Source organism: Mus caroli, chromosome 11, assembly GCF_900094665.2.
Source record: "Mus caroli chromosome 11, CAROLI_EIJ_v1.1, whole genome shotgun sequence".
Taxonomy (NCBI): Eukaryota; Metazoa; Chordata; class Mammalia; order Rodentia; family Muridae; genus Mus; species Mus caroli.
The window spans coordinates 24,586,237-24,606,798 of NC_034580.1; the positions used below are offsets into that span (position 1 = coordinate 24,586,237).

The following is a 20,562-nucleotide window of genomic DNA, read 5'->3' on the forward strand; positions in this document are numbered from 1 at the left end:
AAGTAAAGACAAGTTTTTCAGATTTCTCCTGGAGCCAACATTGGACTTTGGAAAGGAGAAATGAGACTAGAGCTAGGAAAGGGAACCCAAGAACTCATCAAAGAAACCATTATTTCAGACTTGAAAGATGGCTCAAAAAATAATACATACTGGAAAACTTACCACTCCCAACAAGGAGATATAAGATGAAAGGCCTCAGGCTTATTTAAAAGTTCAAAGATCATTTTATATGTTGGTTTGCAGAAATCTTTAGACTCAGAATTCCTGCAGGGACAGCAACTTTATTGAACAGGATTTTCTCTTGTCCCACATTACACTCTTCAAATTGATACTTATGAGTTGCTCAAACTTTCAGAACAGTCACAGTATTTTGACACAAAGAGGGGAAGGATCCACAGTCTCTGTCAATACAATTTATTGGAAAATTAAATGTAAGTATATAGAATGGTAAATCGGGGAAAATAGTAATAGTTGAAGGGTCCTTTGTGAAATACAAGTTGGCAGGTGCTCACATTTAATATTTTGATCACTACGTAACTCATGCCTTGACATCATAAATAATAAAGAGTCCTCCTTTCTGAGAAACCCTTAGTTCTGGACAAGATGCAAAAAGTCCACAAGCTGCTTTTCTGCTCAAGAGAGGAAATAAATAGACCCTTGAGACATGAATGTTCCTTGGTATATTTTATTAAGTTTGTCAGATGCCACAGGATAAATGACAAAAGTTAACTTCTCAACTATGCAAATTCACATAGATGTGCACACATTATAATAAATGAGATAATATGTGATATTTAATCCTGTTGAATCCTTATACATTACTATTGGGATAAATGCAGTGCTCATTTTTTCCCGATTTTTGTTAAGCTTAAAGGAAAAGTTAATTCTACAGTAATTCTCAAAGAGACCCACCAATAATATTAAAAAGTCATTTCCACTGCCACATTTGCATATAGCACCTTATTGCTGTTTTCAAGCACAGACAAGGAAACAGATCCTTGCCACTTGCCTAGATCCAGAGTGTACCATATGCATACTCCCAGAGATGGAAACTCATTACTTCCATATGCATCAAGGTATCTAATATCTGTAACACCTTTTCGTGAATGCTAAACTAAACTCTAGCTTCCTTCAATTTCTTCTAACTACTTCTAGCTCAGCCGTTTGGAAATGGTATGCTCCAAATAGTTTCCTCTCTCCTCTAAATGGCCTTTCAAATGCTAAAGTCTACTCTGAGCCAACTTTAACTCTTATGGGTTGAGCACAGAAAAGAAAACTGAAGAGCAATGGGAGCTGGTGTGAACATGGACTGCTGGTTCTCACCGCTTTGGACAGCACTCAGCTTGCAGTAGTCTCCACTCTCATGCTTACTACCTTCTCTAAGCCATAAGAGTGTTAGAAATGGCCCCCTCTTTCAGAACAATAGCTGTTCTAGTTTTGATGCTGTGCTCCTTGTCCTTTTGTTTCAGCTTCCTCTCTATGGTAGTTGAGAAGTGAGAATGCAATCAATGCTCACCACTGATCTATTCCCACTGGGAAACATAGTCTCTATATCAAATTTATTAGAAATAAATTTATTAGAAATTTATTTTGACTCACCTATGGCTATTTTTTTTAGTGTTCTCAAAGTACATAAAAACACTTTGTATTCCATACAATGGTATTCACTTTAAAAAAAAAATTTAGTCATGTTACTTTTATTTTCTCTTTATTTCTGAATAATTTTTGTTGATTCTTTCATTTTCTGGGAGAAATTCATTAAAACTCTTACCATGATTGTGTTTTGTTATTTTTTTATCTTTATCTTTTACTTTATTTATAAATAAATGCATTTAAAACAGAGTTTCCATATTTCTCTAAAACTTTTGTTGTTAGTACTATTCCCAATTTATGCCGTAATGAGTTTTCCCTTCAAGGTCAATTTTATCTAATATTAAAATTACAAAGCTAAACTTTTTCTTATTAAATATGGTACATTTTATTTCTCTTTTTTCATATACTTACAGTTAAATTGCATTAATTGAACAGTATATTCATGTTCTTTATTTAAGTGACAATTTTAAAATTTATGTTATTATTACTATTACTATTATTGTATGTATCTAATATGAGCAACATGACATAAACACTATGAGCGTGGTTCTTCTACCTCTACATGGTTCCAGAAACTGAACTCATCTGCTAAACTTTCAAAGCAAGCATTTTTATTACTGAACCTTCCATCTGCTCAATTTTTGTTATCTTTAGAGATAGCATGTCATCCACTTCTATTCACATGTAAATAAATATGTGTAAAACTTGAACAACCATCCTACTATCTGCTGTCTACAGACCTTGCATATACCAACTTCTTTTTTTCTCTTTTTTGACAAAGTATTACTATAACTTTATGTTTCCCAAGAGATTTTTTAAATATGCATCCTGACTTATCAAAATCCAAAGTAAATTGGAAGTTTTAACCTTTCCTGAACAGTAAACATATCTTAAAATACAGGAAAAAGAATATTTAAGTTCCACCTGTCCTACTGCCAACCCACACACATTTTAAAATATTTTAAATGTATATGGTATGTGTGTTTGTATGCATTCATGTTCATATGTGTTTGTGTTCATATGTGTTGTTATTCATGTTTATGAGTTTTCACATCTGAAAATACAGGAGCCCCTGCCTCCCAAGCATAGAAGACCTCAGCTGTCAGTCTCTGTCTTCCATTTGTTGTGAGTTTTGCGTTGCTTACTCCTATGAAAGTCAGACTATCTGGCTCTGTGAAAGTCAGACTATCTGGCTCTTGAGCTTTGGAGCTTTCTCTTGTCTCTGCATCTCAGCTCACCACAGTCCCACTGAGGGGACAGAAATGAATACTGCATCTGGCTTTTATATGGTTCCCAGGGATCCAAACTCTGGTTCTTACACCTTCCTAGCAAGAGATTTATCCCCTGAGCCAACTTCCAGCCATTTATTTTAAATATTTTATAAATCACATATATCCCTTTATATTTTAATTTTCAGTGTCTTATGCCTCTGAAAAACTAATTATTTTTTAAAGATATTGTTTATTTTTTATTTTATGCATGAGTACTCTATCTGCATCTATGCCTGCATGCCAGAAGATCCCATTGCAGATGGCTCTGAGCTACCATGTGGTTGCTGGGGATCGAACTCAGGACCTCTGGCAGAGCAGACAGTGCTCTTAGCCACTGAGTTATCTCTCCAGCCCTGAAAAACTAATTATTGTTTTCTACAACCATTATTTACTTCAATTTACCCACACATCTATCCTCTTAGTACTCCTTATTCTGAAGAATTCTGAAAATAAAACAGAAATATAGAGAAGTAGTTGCAATATTTTTGAGTCTCACACACCTAACCATTTCCCTTAACACTTTGTTACATTTGGAAGTCAGAAAAATATATAAGGAATATTGTGTGTAAATATCACATGTAATGAAGTTGGCAGGAAAATATAATCAATAAGATATTGTGCTCTGAAAGCAAGAGTCACAAATGAGTACTTTTAAAAAGCCATTAGGCCTTTAATGAGTTGGACAAATAATGCCAAGTTACATTTACCATTTGGTAGTGTGTTTAGCGGGAACAAAATCTACTTAATGTTGAATGAACAACAAGAATCCAACTGGTCTCATGTAATTAGGAGGTCACAAGGCCATGCTTGTTATTATTGGCATTGCCATAGCCAGAAGCTTGTGTGACTCCAAGTGATGGTTTCCCTGAAGGAAGAAGTCGGGAATATGTGTACTTTTGGTTGGGGGTACTGAGTAATCCAGCTTTAAGGACTTCAGGAAGGAGACCAAAAGTCAAGTCACATTGCTCATGGCAGATTCTGTAGGCTCAGGAAGTGGAGTTGCTCTCTATTTAGCTTATCACTCTCCAGAGTTTGACTTGGGGGCCAAAAAAATGGCCAATTGGAGATACCAGCAAAACACAACTAGATATAAATACATCATATCAAAGGTAGGATCATAATCACTCCCAAGAACATCAATTTTTAAACCAAATTGCATAGAACAAATTTGAATTGTCACACAAAGGGGTTTTCATTCCTAGTACTGAGCTACCCAAAGACAAAGACTGGTAGCATTGTTTATTTCAAAAAAGTTATGTTCCCCAAGGTTACAATTGGATAAATGGGCACAGAATTCCCTATTCTAGGGCATATTTCCCTAAACATATTTGTTGAGTAATTATGTTTGAGAAAAAAAGAGCTCATCTGAGTATGACACATTCACCCAGATGCCAGAAAGCACCCCAATTCTGCAATATTTATCTGTAGAAAATGTTGCTTTAGTGCTCTGAGTGTGGTCAGCCTCACTTTGCCAGTACACAAAGACACTAAAGAATGAGCACTTGATCCTTTGTTTTCTTGCTACTCTTTCATTTCAGCCAGTGACTTAATGAGCACATTTGTTTTGTGGGTAGTACAGATAAAACAGATTCAACATTCATGTGAACCAGTTGGTTTTCTTCTCACGTTTATTGATGATATGATGAAGCCCATGTAGCCAGCTTTACATGAAATCTCTCATTCTATGGGAATGTCAGTGAGCAAGGGGTCCATCATCAATGAAAATCCACCATCACTATTGAAGGATCAGCCCTGACACATGTGCATGTTCTTTTTCACATGGGAACAACGTATCATAAAATTCTACAGAACACTTGATTTGGTCACCTTCTAAACCAAAAACTGAACCATCAAGAGGACAAAAAGCTGATTTTAATGATTTTTTTATATGCCATTTAAGGCACACCAAATTGTTGCCTATGTTTTGCCAGAATTGATCAGAATCTAGAATTATAAATCTACTCTGGCCATGATGATGACAGTTCTCCTCTGTTAGTAAATATCTCTTTTCTCCACTAGAACTGCTTAGCTTGGGTAAATTCTTACTGAGATTTTCAAAAGAGTGAAAAGCTAACTGGAACTGGGCCTTTTGCCCAGATAAATCTGTTCTCAGCTCTATAAACGTAGCAAAAGGAACCAGAAAATCTTTGACAAAAGTTGTTGATAACTGACTAAAAACTGGGAAGAGAAGCAGAAAACACAGAGAGCTAGAAATCTAACTCTAAACAAAAGAAACACAGGGACCAACATAGGTATGACACAATTAACAATACTCTCTAATCCTGAGAAAAAATTTAAATATACAGGACAGCAGCACATCTTTTGCTATCCACAGCTCATAGTAGAGAAGTCTCCAGCAAACTACACTACAAGGAACAAAGGGAAACCTTGGGTGGAGCTGAACCTCAGTGTTTGTACCAACACTCAGTTTTTAGAAACACCAGGAAGCTGATTCTATATCTAAATGCCATGCTCCACTCTCTCCTGTTAACTGCAGATCATAGGACATCTGTTTCATGTGGCTCCTTGGAGTAAGAGCATTAGAAATCCAGCTTCTTTAATAATATCTTTCCATAATATCTTTCCAGAGTTACAGAGACAAAGTTTGGAGCTAAGACAAAAGGATGAACTATCCAGAGACTACCCCACCCGGGGATCCATCCCATAATCAGCCACCAAACCCAAACACTATTGCATATGCCAGAAATATTTTGCTGAAAGGACCCTGTTAGAGCTGTCTCATATGAGGCTATGCCAGTGCCTGGCAAATACAGAAGTGGATGCTCATAGTCATCTATTGGATAGAATACAGGACCCCCAAAGAGCTGAAGGGGTCTGCAACCCTACAGGTGAAACAACAATATGAACTAACAAGAACCCCCAGAACTCCTATCTCTAGCTGCATATGTAGCAGAAGATGGCCTAGTCAGCCATCACTGGGAAGAGAGGCCCCTTGGTATTGCAAACTTTATATGCCCCAGTACAGGGGAATGCCAGGGCCAAGAAGCAGGAGTGGGTGGGTAGGGTAGCAGGGCGGGGGGAAGGTATAGGGAACTTTCAGGATAGCATTTGAAATGTATATAAAAAAAATATCTAATTAAAAAAAGAACCGTTATTAATAGTAGGTTTTGAAAAAAAATATCTTTCCATATAGCAAAGTGTGTATCTACTTGATGCCAATTTATTTTAGAACTTTAAGAAATGTCTACAGAAAGCTGTATTACTACTTTCCTCTAGATAGATTTCAATCATCAACTTTAACGGCTTACCAAGACTGTAATTACAAGTAGGCACTACTAAATAAAGCAGATATGGAACACAATGTCCTTAGGTATTGTTGTGACTTTCTTATCTTCTAGGATAATTTTGAAAATAAAACCAATTCTCCAAATCTTTAAAGCCCTCATCTACTCGACTCCTCTTACTGAAAACGTTTACTGATGCCAGAGCTTGACCCCCTTTCTCCTTTGTTTGTTTACTGATGGTCTACAGTGACTTCTTCAAAAGTAGTTGGGAATCATTTCTTAAACTAAAGCAGCACAAAACCAGTGAACTGAAGTGGCACTACTGAGCACTCAAACCGCAGGTTACCCTTGCCCATAAAACACAATGAAGTGACTCCATGTCGTGGTAAGTTATCAAATTATGGAAAGAACATTGCAGAGATTAAAATGTTGCATAAGAGAGGGAGCAGGGTGAGTCAGGGATTTGGAAACTATGAGTCAGAATACAGGAAAGGAGCCAAACTCAGAGAGCAAAGGCCTAAGCAGGAGCCTAAAGGACACCAATGAATGGACACTATTCCTATATTAGCTGTGCAACAATGTCAGATTTGTGGTGCCACTGACTGGGGGCCAGCCTGATAGAGAGCTCACCAAAGATTATTATGTTGGATTATTTAAAGCACCAAGAAGATGGAGATCTACAATTTTATAAACCACAAAAAGGGAAATGTATGTGTGTGTGTGTGTGTGTGTGTGTGTGCTAAATAATGCCCTTAGCTAATCTCCATATAGCAGAATGATTAAAAGTATTGTAGGATTTTAGGAATCACATTCCATTACTTGCCCCCCCCCCCCCGCCACCTTGGTAATGTTAACATTAGTCCATGGCTGCTTCTTTAAGAGTTGTCTGCTATGATGTTCAATGCAAACCCTCAAAAATATCACATTAAAGTCTCTGAATTTGTCTAATGACTTGAGCAAACATTTTATGAGCACAGTTTGCCAGACACAGCACTAGGTTTCTCACATACATCTCCTACAGTCATGCTGACTTCAGAATCCTGCCATTCTCTGCAGTTCCTGGGTCTCTTTCTGGGGGGGCTACCTTCTAAGAGACAGCTTCCTCCCCATACCAGCTCATCACCTTTGAATTGCCCTTCAGAACCTGCCTCCTCGGCAAAGCTTCTGCTCACTCTCCGTGATACAGTCAGTCCATGAGACTCCTGTGACTCAGTTAACTGCTCTACCTTGTTCCCAGTCAGAAGCAAATGCTGCTCACTCTGAATGACGCAGTCTTTTTTTTTATATATATATATTTTAAACTCCAGATTTTATTCCCCTCCTGGTCCACCCTCTGACTGTTCCAAATCCCATACTTCCTCTCTGTACCCCAGTCTCCACGAGGACGTTCCCACCCCCACCCCCACCTCACCAGACCTCTAAACTCCCTGGGGCCTCCAATCTCTTGAGGGTTCGGTGCATCTTCTCTGACTAAACATAGACCCGGCCGTCCTCTGCTATATATGTGTTGGAGGGCAACCACAGGGGTCAGCAGTTTCTGTCCATTGGTTGTGTGCAAATATCTGCATCTGACTCTTTTAGCTGCTTGTTGGGTCTTTTGGAGGGCAGTCATGCTAGGTCCCTTTTTGTGAGTGCTCCATAGCCTCTGTAATAGTGTCAGGCCTTGGGACCTCCCCTTGAGCTGGATCCCAGTCTTAGTGACTCTTCTTCATGCAAGGGTCCTACGTTGGTGCCAGTCAAAGGCAAATTGTTGATTCTGCTGTGCTCCTTGGCTCTTACCTGTTATTCTGCCTTATGAATTTTATTTCCATAACCTAAAACACTAGGTCTTACTTTCTGTGAACTCTGAACACCAATTCCCAAGAAACAGTAATGATTCATTCATCCATTAATTGAGTAAACATTTACTGAAAATCCATCACTTTTCGTGCATTGTAGTTAGTAAGCAGGAAAAAATGAGCTTAACATCAAGGACAAATGATTGATAATTAAAAACAAAAACAGAAAATCCTTTCCCCGGAGTACTTGTTCCTAGAGTCTCAGGAAAACATGGCTGACCTGAGTCATTTTCCTGTCAAATAAAGCAGGGCATTGCCCATGCAGATGTAAGAAGTTAATTTTGCCTACAAACAACAGAGTCAAAAGCAATGACTGTACTGCAGTGGCTTAGTGAGCAATGGCTCATACTACACCTGATAACAAAGAAATGCAGGTAAGTAAAAATGAAGCACAAGAGAGTTTAGAAACATGGTTTAACATGACTTTGTGTGGGTGTATAAACAAGTAATAATGGGTCTACAAAATAATAGCATTATGGCATTTAAATAGATAGTTTAAGTAAAAACAGTCCACAGACATTCAGTCTGTTGATATTATTCAGCTTTAAATAACCTGCTAAATGTGGGGGCTCAGGAGAATGAATATTCTACACTGTAATCAGAGCAACTATAAACACAAAAGTAGATGAAGCTGCTTTTAGCCTTTATAAGTCCTGGTGAATGGAAAGTGTCATTTGTCAGTTAATTTGTGATCAAAGTGAGTCCCATCTCAGCTTTCCTTTGTTTTGGGTAAAGAAATTAAACAATGTAGTTGGAGTGGCAGTACTAGTAGTATTTGGGGCTTTGCTTTTATTAAATTTCTGTAACTCACCACATTTTTGTTAAATAATTCTTTTCAGAAGCTAAATAAAGCAGACTTTTAGGAAGGTGCTGTGCAGGTTTGTATGCTCAAAGCCTTTTTTTCATGATACATTGATCCCAATGGAAATGTTAGTCTATCAAAGACACTCCAAACATATGATGGGAAAGTAGGAAAGGAATTGCAGGATGTGAAGAACATGATTGGGTGGAGGTAGTTTGCATAGCGTGGTTGCAAAAATAAAAGCCTCTGACCAGACCTCCCTTAGCAGTGTCAAGAGGCCCAAGTCCTTGATCTCTGGCCAGCATGGACAGAGGGGACTTGCCACAGCTGAATCTAGCAGGGTTGTATCTCTCAGGGCTGTTATCACTGCAAATGTTGGCAAATGTTCCTGAAATAAAACAAGAGGAATTCTGCATTAGCATGTTATAAAGCTCCAAAGAATCCCCAGTAGAAAGGTTTTCATCAAGTGCATTTGAGAAAATAATGAGGCCTGAAAGGCAGCAGTAACTTCCCAGCAGAGTTGCTGCTCCAGGGCCTTGCACCTAGAAAGGTCATTTTGTGGTGGATTGGGAAATAGCATTGCAGTAGTAGTGCTAATACCCTTCAGAACAACAACAAGATCCTTAGTTAAATGTTTAAAATCAGGTTCAAAGAATGATGTGTCAAAGAAAGTCTTACTAGGTTATTGTGCAATGAGCAGCTGTACTATATTTGAGTATCCTTGTCCTCTTCCCCTCTTCTTTTGGAAAGAATTGATCTTATTACTTCTACACTCAGCTAAGTGTAGTGGTTATCTCAGAACAACCTTCCTATAAAATCAACTGCTTACCTTGTGGCATTGCTTAGCGTAAGTGTAACAATTTGATTCTCCTTAAAAATCACAGAAAAATTAAAAGGAAAATTAGACAAAGAGCATTCTCTGCTTTAGATGGGAACAGAGGACACAGCTAATTCTTGTTGCTAGAGACTCTTATTCTAATTGATTCTTGGCCCACTACTTTAAGGCATTTCCCTGGTCTCCCACAGTAATGATCTAACATGACTCTGCTCTGTCCTCAGCAAGCCTGTCTTGGTTTTATTCAGAATTAACTGGTCATCTAGAAATAATACATTTTGTGATACTTTTAACCTCCTTTTGTAGATCTGTGACTTGCCTCCAACAGGAGACACATGTAGCAATTGTTCCTAATAGTAAAATGTCCTAGAGAAATATGTATTTGTCCTACACGAATGTATCTTTCCCATAATATGATCAAATTCATCCTTTTCATTTTGAGTTTCATAATAAAAAAAGTTATCCATGCATGTTGCTATTCCCATTTTACTTCTACTTTTGAGACAGTGCTAACACTAGGCTTGAACTTCCTCTGTAGCCCAGGCAAAACAGGAGATCCTCCTGCCTCAGCCCTACAAGTAGCTGTTGTTTATTATCATAGGTATATCCCTGTCTAGTGAATGTATAAAACTCTCTTGGGGGAGGCCCCAGGCCTACTCATTAAGTGGTGGGTGACAGATATAAGGAAAAAGACAGAATAAGACTTTTGCTATAGCTGAAAGCAGCTAAAGGTGCTAGATAGGCATGAGAATTGTTAGCATCAAACTCAGGTGTACTCTGGAAGTTCTGAGATTATTTCATAAGCATTTAGAATATTTTTCATTTTAAATATCTCCAACCTAATGTGTGATAATACTTTTTAAGAATAAAGTAAAATTAAAAAGTGCAAATTAAGAGCATTTCCATGCTTTACAAGCAGCTTGAATTCTTTCTGTATTGCATGTCTTTCCCAGATATTGATGAGTGCACCTCAGGGACCCACAATTGTAGAGCAGACCAAGTGTGCATCAATTTACGAGGTTCCTTCACATGTCAGTGTCTTCCTGGGTATCAGAAGCGAGGTGAACAGTGTGTGGGTAAGTCCCTCGGCGCAATATTAAGAATTTTGTTTTGAGAATCTTTTGACATCAAAACAAAGCTCTCCTACTTGATTGAAGAATGATATAACATGTCATGCTCTTCCAATGAATACCACCATTGTTTCCAACTAGCAAAAGGAACTTTAAGGTTGAACTTGTCCTGAATATAGATATTATAAAAAGAATGTAGATTGTACTAGTTTATAGACTAAGTGAAAGCAAAACTCTGGTCTGGATAGAACCGTAAAGACAATTAAAAACTACATTTTATGTTAGGAGTTGTGTCACTATCATACTGCTTGATTGGGGGCTTCATTTTCTACTGCACAGCAGAACATGGTGCATGTAACAGATGCATATAACAGATGCATGTAACAGATGCTGAGGTCAAATGCCTCCTGTACCACTAAGTCATCTGAGTCCATGATTACTTATGTGCTCTGTGTATTGCCTTGTTCATTCCTGGCAATAGTCCCAACTCAGGAGCTAGCTCAAGGATGGCAGTGCTCAGCACATGTACGGTCTTGGGATCATCAGACAGTAAGTTAACCGAGTATAAAGCAGAGGTTCTCAACCTTACTAATACTGCAACACTTCAATACAGTTGCTCATGCTGCAGTAACCCCCAATCACAAAATTCTCTATTTCATAACTTTAATTTTGCTACTGTTATGAATCATAATATAAATATCTGATATGCAAGATATTCGATATGCAACCCCTGAATGGGTTGCAACCAATGGGTTGAGAACTGTTAGTCTAAAGCCTCTTTACACTGCAAGTTTTTGCTGGTGTTTTTAAAGTACAGTATGAAGCACTGTGCCTGAGGGATCTGAGAGGATACCTCCCTGACATCTAAGGCCATATCAGCTTGTGTCACTGTTGCTGCCACAGTACCACCCCTACATGCTCACCTACATGCCTTCTGAATGAATGGAAGAATATAGTTTGAGTAGGTGAGCTGTCATGCACTGAAATAAATAGCACTCTGGCTCAATCAAGAGGCCCAGTAGAAGTCATGAAACTGTGATTGGCCCCCTTTGCCTATCTGTTTGCATACCTAACCTCTTACCACAGACCAGTGGAAAGGCCAGATTTTCTCTTAGGAATAAGTGAGGGTTTGGGGACAGGCAGCCAGCATCAACTTCCACCTGAGAAAGTTGACCCAAGTATTTCAGCACTTAGCTCCTTGTGGACCCTGGCTGGCTCTACCCTCCACAGGTTGTGTCTAGGTGCTGGAATGGGTACCCAGACTCAAGGAAGAACAGGGTTTGTAATTCTGGAAGCTATGATGCAGAAGAAGAGTGCTGGAAAACTCCACAGATGCCAGAGCACTTTGGGTAGCCAAGAAAATAAACACTGAAGGCCTGAAAGTACAGTAGCAACACGCCCCATTGCTGGGTGAATTGAAGACAAAGGAACAGAGAGTGACAGCCTTTTTTGGAAAGTGGGAAGATGAATTCATATCTGATCATGTGTGTGCCAATGTTGCCCTTGCCTACAAAGGTAATCCCACTTTCCTCAGTAGAACATAAATGCACTTTCTCATGAATTGTATTGCATCAACACCCTCCTTCCTAAAGGCAGTTATACCACAGCCTCTCAGTGGTTATAATTCTGTGCATATGTCTCCACAGATGCTTACCAGAACAATGAGACACCCCTCTAAAACCCCTATTTCACTATCACATCCCACCTCAGAGTCACATCCCCTAGAAGCCATGCTCTATCCAAAACTAATTAGTCTCTCCTTCCTCATCAAGTTAAGATGAAATAGAACTCTTTTGGATATATCCAATCAGTAGGCCAGCTGGCATGTACTGAAGTAAAACAGCACTCTGGCTCAAACAAGAGACCCAGTAGAAGACATGAAACTGTGATTGGCTCCCTTTGCCCATCTATTTACATACCTAACCTCTTACCTCATATAATAAAAATGTGCTGGTTTCAATTGCCATGGTTAAACATGCACTCTGAGTTTCTGTATGTGTTATGGACTGATCCAATACTCCATGGACCACTGCAATCAACAGGCCGTTGTGAGCTGGCTGTGTGCCAGGAACAGTTCTAGATGCTGAGATAGTAGATTAGGCAAACAAACTTTACAGAATCATTGCTATGAAGGAGCTATTAGAAAATACCACCCATACATATTGATACATAGTGATAGTGGCACCTGGCTATCACATACAGTACCAGGAAGCACTATAAACAGAGAGCAGAGAAGCAAATAAACACATATCTCAATATTAAGCAACAACAGGGGCTATAAGAAAGTCTAAGGTAGCACAAACTATCATATGTGCATGAAAGAGGTGGTCTCCCCTAAAAAGTGCCATGAAGCAGATACAAAAGGCTATGTAGAAATCTCTCACTAGTTGTTTCAGTGTGCTGAAAAAAAAAGTTTTCACATTTATGTTAATACCTCCTACTGCATTGCCTGCTATACCTCAAATACATTGCCTACTCTGTACTATGTAAATTTTCCAGTCATTCTACCATATGAAAGAAAAAAAGGAAAGCTATAGAAACTAAGAGAGCAAATTGCAAGATCAGAGATTCAAACTCAGCTTAACTTCAGGCCATTTGAGCACACTATTGCTAAAACATCAGCATTGTTTCATCCTTTTTTAAAATCATGAATTAATATCTCTCTATAGTCCTGAATTATGAAAAAATCATCCTATTACACTACACATGCTACTCTGGAGGTGACACAAAGTACAGTCCTGAAGTAATGATATTTTATTATGCTTCTAAGAGATTCCATCCCTGCAAGTTCTCAGCCGAGCATTTTATAGTTGGAAATATTTATCAGAGGACACTGGATGGAATACTTCACCCAAACGTCAGGACATTCTCAAAAGGTCACTTGTGTAGCATCCTTTCCTTTCATGATGTTCTTTCATTTGATGCTCACAAAACTTCCTAAGATACACATGGCAAGCTTTCCTATCATGCTTTAGACATCAAGATATAAATGTTTAAACAGCAAAGCAACAGTCACCAGTGGATCCCACCCACATCTCTTCTCTCTTACTTATGTGCTGCATCCTTTCATTCTTTCCCTCGTTTTAATTAAGTTTTTGATGCAGCAAGCTGACATCCTCATGTGTGTGTGTGTGGAACAGTCTTAATTACTCTTCTCCTTACATCTCAACTCATTTATTTTCTGCTGTCATAGGTGTGACATTGGTGTTTCTTCTTTTTTTAAGATTTATTTATTTATTTATTATATGTAAGTACACTGAAGCTGTCTTCAGACACTCCAGAAGAGGGTGTCAGATCTCCTTATGGATGGTTGTGAGCCACCATGTGGTTGCTGGGATTTGAACTCCGGACCTTCGGAAGAGCAGTCGGGTGCTCTTACCCACTGAGCCATCTCACCAGCCCCGGTGTTTCTTCTTAATGTCTTACTTTACCAATGAACAAATTATATTTAAAACACATATATCCTAATTTTAAGAGAAAGGGTAAACAAGAGAGACTGAGGGAGGGAGAGTGGAAGATTATTTTTAACTCAAGGTCTTCCTAAGATGTGGTTTCTACATTATCTCCACTGAAAATTTGCTAAGACACAACTTGGTTCTATTTTTGTTGTTTGTTTGTTTGTTTGTTTGTTTGTTTGTTTGTTTTTGCTGGTTTGTTTTGGTTTGTTTTGGTTTTTTCAAGAGAGGTTTTTGCTATGTAGCTCTGGCTATCATGGAACTTACTTTGTATACCAGGTTAGCCTCAAATTTACAGATACCCACCATTCACTGCCTTCTGTGTGCTGGAATTAAAGACATGCACCACTATGCCCAGCTAACAACTTGATTCTGTGTCTGTGTCATCTCTTTAGATATAGATGAATGCACAGTGCCTCCATATTGCCACCAAAGATGTGTTAACACACCTGGTTCCTTCTACTGCCAGTGCAGTCCAGGGTTTCAGCTGGCAGCAAACAACTACACTTGTGTGGGTAAGTCCTATGAGAATTGCTATCCTGACAGACCAGCTTCTGCCTCCAGGAAAAGACAGCCTTGTGGTATGTTGTACTGTTTCTGGTGTCCTGTGCTTCTGTGCAACTGGTTTCCATCAACTTACCTCAGGGTCATATTGCTGAAAAGACAGTAGCTAATCTGTTTCTTAAAACACATCATTTAGAAATGGGAAACATTTTTTTTAAACTTGGTACTAGTCCTCTGTGGGTGGATCAAAAGCTGTGACTATAGATCTATAGATACACATACCTTGATTAGTCAGCAGTGTGATAAAGTGCTGAAGAGGCACTGCTGAAGAGTGTTGCTAGAAGTTCAAATGTATAAACTTTCTGCTAACAGTGCACATAGTTCTTCCCTTTCAGAGTGCAGAGTCATGGATGACGCATAATTTTAAGACTGGCAGAAGGAATCTAGTGCAGAAAGAGAAAATGCCTTTTCAATGTATTTTCTGTGTGTTGGAACATAGCAAGACTCTGTATGGGTCTCAGAGGCTTATGCTATAATTGTCAAAGAATTTAACAGAAAACATTTAAAAAATTGTAAATAGCCCAGTTAACCCTTTACAACTGTATGCTGAAAGACCATATCAGTCCAAATGTCTAATAACAAATATTAATGAACTTGGCATTTAGAATCTGAACAATATAAGAAAATAGATGCTGGAATGTATGTTTATTGGAAGCATTAAATTTTTTGTGGGTAGATTTATCAAACATCAAACTGTCATCCATAAAAATATATATTGTGGTACTTCTAAAAGTATGTGATGGACCTTTGAAGTTGTTCCAACAGCTGTGAAACTGAATGTATGTTCTCCAGTGTGTTTGTATACAGCAAGGGAACTAGTTATCACCAGTTGGTCTCGGCACAAAAAGCAAGGCTGAGCTTAAAAATGTCCAGCTACCCATACACAGACACATGTAGATTTAAAACCTTTTCTTGCAGATATAAATGAATGTGATGCCAGCAATCAGTGTGCTCAGCAATGCTACAATATTCTTGGCTCATTCATCTGCCAGTGTAATCAAGGATATGAACTAAGCAGTGACAGACTCAACTGTGAAGGTAATGTGTTGTCCAAGTATATTCTAGCAAAGGGCAACTTTATTGATGTCATATTGCCTGGTCACGGTCTTCTTACCTGATCCTGTTCTTGAAATCTTATATCTTCAGTTCAGTGAAGACCTCGGCTTTTGAGTCTGTTACTAGAAGAGATAAGATGCATCAAGTAGCTGGAACACAAGATGCAGCCTAGAAGTGTCTTTATTCTCCAAGTGTCCCTCTGTTGAGAGCTTGTGAGAATGTGAGAATTTGAGGATGTGGTAATGACCAAGAGACCTGGCCACTAGCTTTGCTTTATCCCTACACTCTGTGGTTTAAAGAAGTCTGAGTTGCAGTTTCCAATTCGTAGAAAGGCAGACACTCAGTGGAGTGGTTGACCTTCACAATCCAGTATATATGCTCATTCTGGGAAATTCTGGGTGCTTAAGGCATAATAAAGAGGATGCATCCACATTTGATGTTCATACCTCCTTCATGAGTCTGTCCACAATTATTTAGAACCATATATGTCATAATTCATCCAAAGAAATCTCAAACTGTGCAATTGTGTTTAAAACCATAAGGGGCCAGCTTGGGACTGCTGTCTCTGCCCTGCTTAGCAAACTATAGGATGGTCGCTAATTTTGAAATGCAAGTGATTCTTCCCCCAGAAGGCCATATCATGCCAAGATGTTACCTCTGCAAAACTCCACATGGGTGGAACTTGAAGTTCAAAGTTCAGGAGATCTCATCAGCAGAGTTCCACCATTACTGAACAGCAAACACAAACTTGCTACCTGAGTAGGTCTGTAGAACCCAAAGGGAAGAGTGTCTGTCATGATCCCACTTACTTGTCTACTTAGCTTAGGTGAAACCTGCTATAAGAAAACCTGTGCAGGCTTGGAGACAGAGAGGGGAGCAGATACTGCTGCTGCAGCTAGTCCAAGTACTTCAGATAGAGTCTTGCATTTCTTCTATTTTAGAGTTTTTACTGTTTTGATACTCTTTAGCCTATCTAAAAATATGTATTACAAAGCCAGTGGCACAAAAGTTTCTCAGCTTTATATCCATGATTTTGTCTGGCTCTATAGACATCGACGAATGCAGAACCTCAAGCTACCTATGCCAATATCAATGTGTCAATGAACCTGGGAAGTTCTCGTGTATGTGCCCGCAGGGTTACCAAGTGGTGCGCAGCAGAACCTGTCAGGGTAAGCTCACTGTTCTCATTAGGTGAACATGCAGCTAGCCAAGAAGAATGTAAGGAGAGTTACAGGATTCAGACTTTCATTTTTCCACCTGACTGCACAGTTTGAGCTCCTGATCCGCAAGGTAATAGATCACATTTTGTGAGAGAGAGGCTCAATGGTAACCCTGAATTTCTTAAAGCTTTAAAGTAACTTCCTTTCTAAAAAGTATGATTTAAATATATTTTATATCACATAATATCTTAAAATCTATGGAACTGTACCTTCCAATAATCTACCAAAAATCAGTAATTAAAATATTTTACTGAGGTTTGAGTTTAGACACCAATTTTAGACATACCTGCAACAACCCTCAAAGCCTCCGAAACATCAAACTTCTGAATTCTGTACACTTGAAGGGGCATAGAGGGTCTTACTATATAACTCAGGCTGGTCTCAAATTTGTAGCCTCTGCCTCCTAAGTGCTGAAATCATAGGCATATGTCATCACTCCCAGCCAAATAAGGCAGGATTTTAGATGTCAAGGAAAACAAAACTCTTCATGGTAGATATTAAAATATGTTTGAACAACTCAAGAAAAGCAAGTGTTGATTTGATAATGTCTAATGACATGGGCCCAATCTCAAAATAAATGCTCAGATGGTCCTTACATCTTCATGTAGGTAGAAGAGAGAACTCTCTACAAAATATGATTCAGAGTCTGGCAGGAAGATGGTAAAATATGCACCCTCCTCCCCTAACCTTCAATGCTGTATTAATGGGAGAAAGATTGGCAAATAACGACAAAAAACATAGATAATCCCAGAAGATCTAATATAAACCTATTTATACAAAACAGTGGAAAAAAGAAAACTATGACTGAACCCAGTGACAGAAAATCTACTTGAATCTAACTTTACTGCATTCTCTCTGTACAGCCTGAAAAAATAATCAGAGTAAACTTTGGCTTTCCCTTTTGAAAAGGGAAGGTGTGGAAATGAACCAAAAAAACACATGAAATGATTTACACAGTTCGCAGTGTTTTGATGAAATTTACTTAGCAATGTAAATGAGCAATAGACTCTCTAGAGAGTCTGTTTTACTTAAAATTAGAAAGATTATTCATGAGGACAGGAAAAATCTTATTTTTAAAAGAACAAGACCAAGGGTATGTGGATTCTTAGAATAACATCACAGTTGCATGGAGGAAGTTATGAGCTCAGAGGACATCCAAGACCTTGGATTTTGTAATAGATGAACAGTCTCCAGCCAGTAGGTATAAACACAATCAGAATGCCGTCAGTAGCACAATGAACATTTTATAACCCTTTCCAGGTTACTAGCAACTCTGCAAATGTTAATTGTGGGGAAACATTGAATTCCAATGATCACTGAACCCTGATTGGGAAGTGAATATTAATTACATGCAGGAAAATATTAGCGAGTCAAACAGTTTACCCAATTCCCCTGAAATCATTCAAGTAAATATCTGTGCTTCTAATCACAAGTGGATTTGATAGTCAGCAAAAATGAATTTTAGTTAATGCACAGTAGGAACTTATTTGCCTGGACTAAATCTTCAGAAATATTTCTGTATAATTTAGGGTAAAAAATGTATTAAAATTGTAACTAGAAGTTCATGGGTGTTGTCATGTTGAAGATGCACAGAAGTAAAGTATCTTTTTGTCAGAAAGAATTACATTATTTTAACATTTAAAGCAATTGCTTTCTTTTACTGAAACCCTACTCCACTTTCATTTGTAAGAACAAAGTAAAATCAAATATATTTGGAATCTTATCTTCTGAGAACTTCAAATGTTTTCATGACAATTAGCTCACAAAAATCAGAGCACTGTGCATGTGTATATCTAGAGAAGGGCAAAAGAAGATATACTTACTCACACATATATATTGAATTTTTTTAAAGATTTATTTATTTTATATATGTGACTACACTGTAGCTGTCTCAGACACACCAAAAGAGACATCAGATCCCATTATAGATGGTTGTGAGCTACCATGTGGTTGCTGGGAAATGAAATCAGGACCTCTGGAAGGACAGTCTGTGCTCTTAACCACTGAGCCATCTCTCCAGCACCCATATTAAATATTTTAATATTGTTTCTTCCTGAAAAAAATTCCAGAATGATATAGCTGTTGCAGATCCTAAGTTACTGGAAGTACTTAGTAAGGTCATAGCGTCAGATTTCCTTTTGCCATTGATTGTCTCCATATTACACACTAGTCTTAGTATTCCTTACAGCAGAACACCATAAGGTCATAGCGTCAGATTTCCTTTTGCCATTGACTGTCTCCATATTACACACTAGTCTTAGTATTCCTTACAGCAGAACACCACCTTCACTTTACAAAAAATGTAAAAATAGTTAATGAGTATGTCAATAGTGACTTCCATGGAATCTATGTCTTTTCTTTAACTATAGTTAGGCCAAGAGGATACTTCCTGTAACTTATTCTTAGAAACTGTGCACTTTTCCAGTGTCCTTCTGGATTCTAGAAAATTTTAATCAGCTGAAAGTTAATAGAATTGCTTTCCTTTAAAGACAAGGCAAAAAATTATTCTAAAATGAGCCACCAACTAAAGAGCATATAATGGATGGTCTGAGACACCACCCCCAACACATATGTAGCAGAGGGGCAGAGGGTTGCCACATCTGGCCTTAGTGTAAGAGGATGCACCTAGTCCTGGAGGTGTCCCAGGGTAGAGGGATACCTGGGGGGCAGAGGGTAACCTTCTCAGAGGTGAAGAGGAAAGGGATGGAGAAAAGAACTCCACAAGTGGAACTGGGAGTTGGAGCAACATTTGTGATGTAAATGAATAAATAAATGAATAATTCTTTTTAAAATTCTCACAATAGAGCTACTCCTGTCATTTCATGAACTTGAACATATCCTCTGTTTTTCCTCCATTCCAACTGAGACATCCTCTTCACCTATTTTCACACAGCTTGTGTGAGAAACAACTGAATTAAGTTAATACCCATCATTGAAAAGACTCAGGATTAGCTATAATAGTCCTCCCATTGAGTACAAGCTAGGGGAGTACAAGTCACACAATGAAAACAAAACATTTTAATACTATAGTAATGGAAAGCAACAAAGGGAAATAGAAAGCAACAAAGGTCCTAAACGGACAGTATTGGGTATAAAAATTCAAGAGTTTAAATCCTAGCACCTAGCCCATAGCTGAGTTGAAGCAGGACTAGGTAAATCACTTAAAGAAAGATAAAGTAAGGAATGAAAATACTCTCTCGTAGGAATGCATGACTTAGAACCAGCTTCTATGAGACAAAATCGAAACTACTATTCATATGGAAAGGAAGCTGTAATTATATAAGGATATGGCCATTAAGTATTGCTGCTATTAACATGTAATACTGCTTGCTAGTTAAAAAACTTTTCTTCAAAAGTCATCTGGGGATCCAATCAGCTGGATCTAGACTCAGTCTCTGTCTAGCCTGGTCTAACCACCACCAGTCTCATCCCCAAGACTCTTTCCTCATCTGGCTGCTCAGTAGACATTGCCTTTTCCTTGTGTGCCTCCCATTGTTGCCAGTCTCTTCTCCTTCCACACAGTCATAAAATACCTTTGCTTTATGAGGTGAAACACTGCACAGGTCACGTTTTTCCTGCATCCTATGGAGAATGCCCTCCCAAAGCATGCACC

At 38.4% G+C, this 20,562-nt stretch overlaps 1 protein-coding gene across 1 annotated transcript in view; it reads left to right on the forward strand.

Annotated features, from left to right (window-relative positions):
• Positions 1 to 20,562, forward strand: part of Efemp1 (EGF containing fibulin extracellular matrix protein 1) — a 75,090-nt gene that overhangs the window by 48,529 nt on the left and 5,999 nt on the right. Inside the window, exons 5-8 of the mRNA XM_021176472.1 lie at positions 10,538 to 10,660; positions 14,505 to 14,624; positions 15,592 to 15,711; positions 16,779 to 16,898. Of these exons, the coding sequence (XP_021032131.1) occupies positions 10,538 to 10,660; positions 14,505 to 14,624; positions 15,592 to 15,711; positions 16,779 to 16,898 (483 nt within the window). The remainder of the gene's footprint in view (positions 1 to 10,537; positions 10,661 to 14,504; positions 14,625 to 15,591; positions 15,712 to 16,778; positions 16,899 to 20,562) is intronic.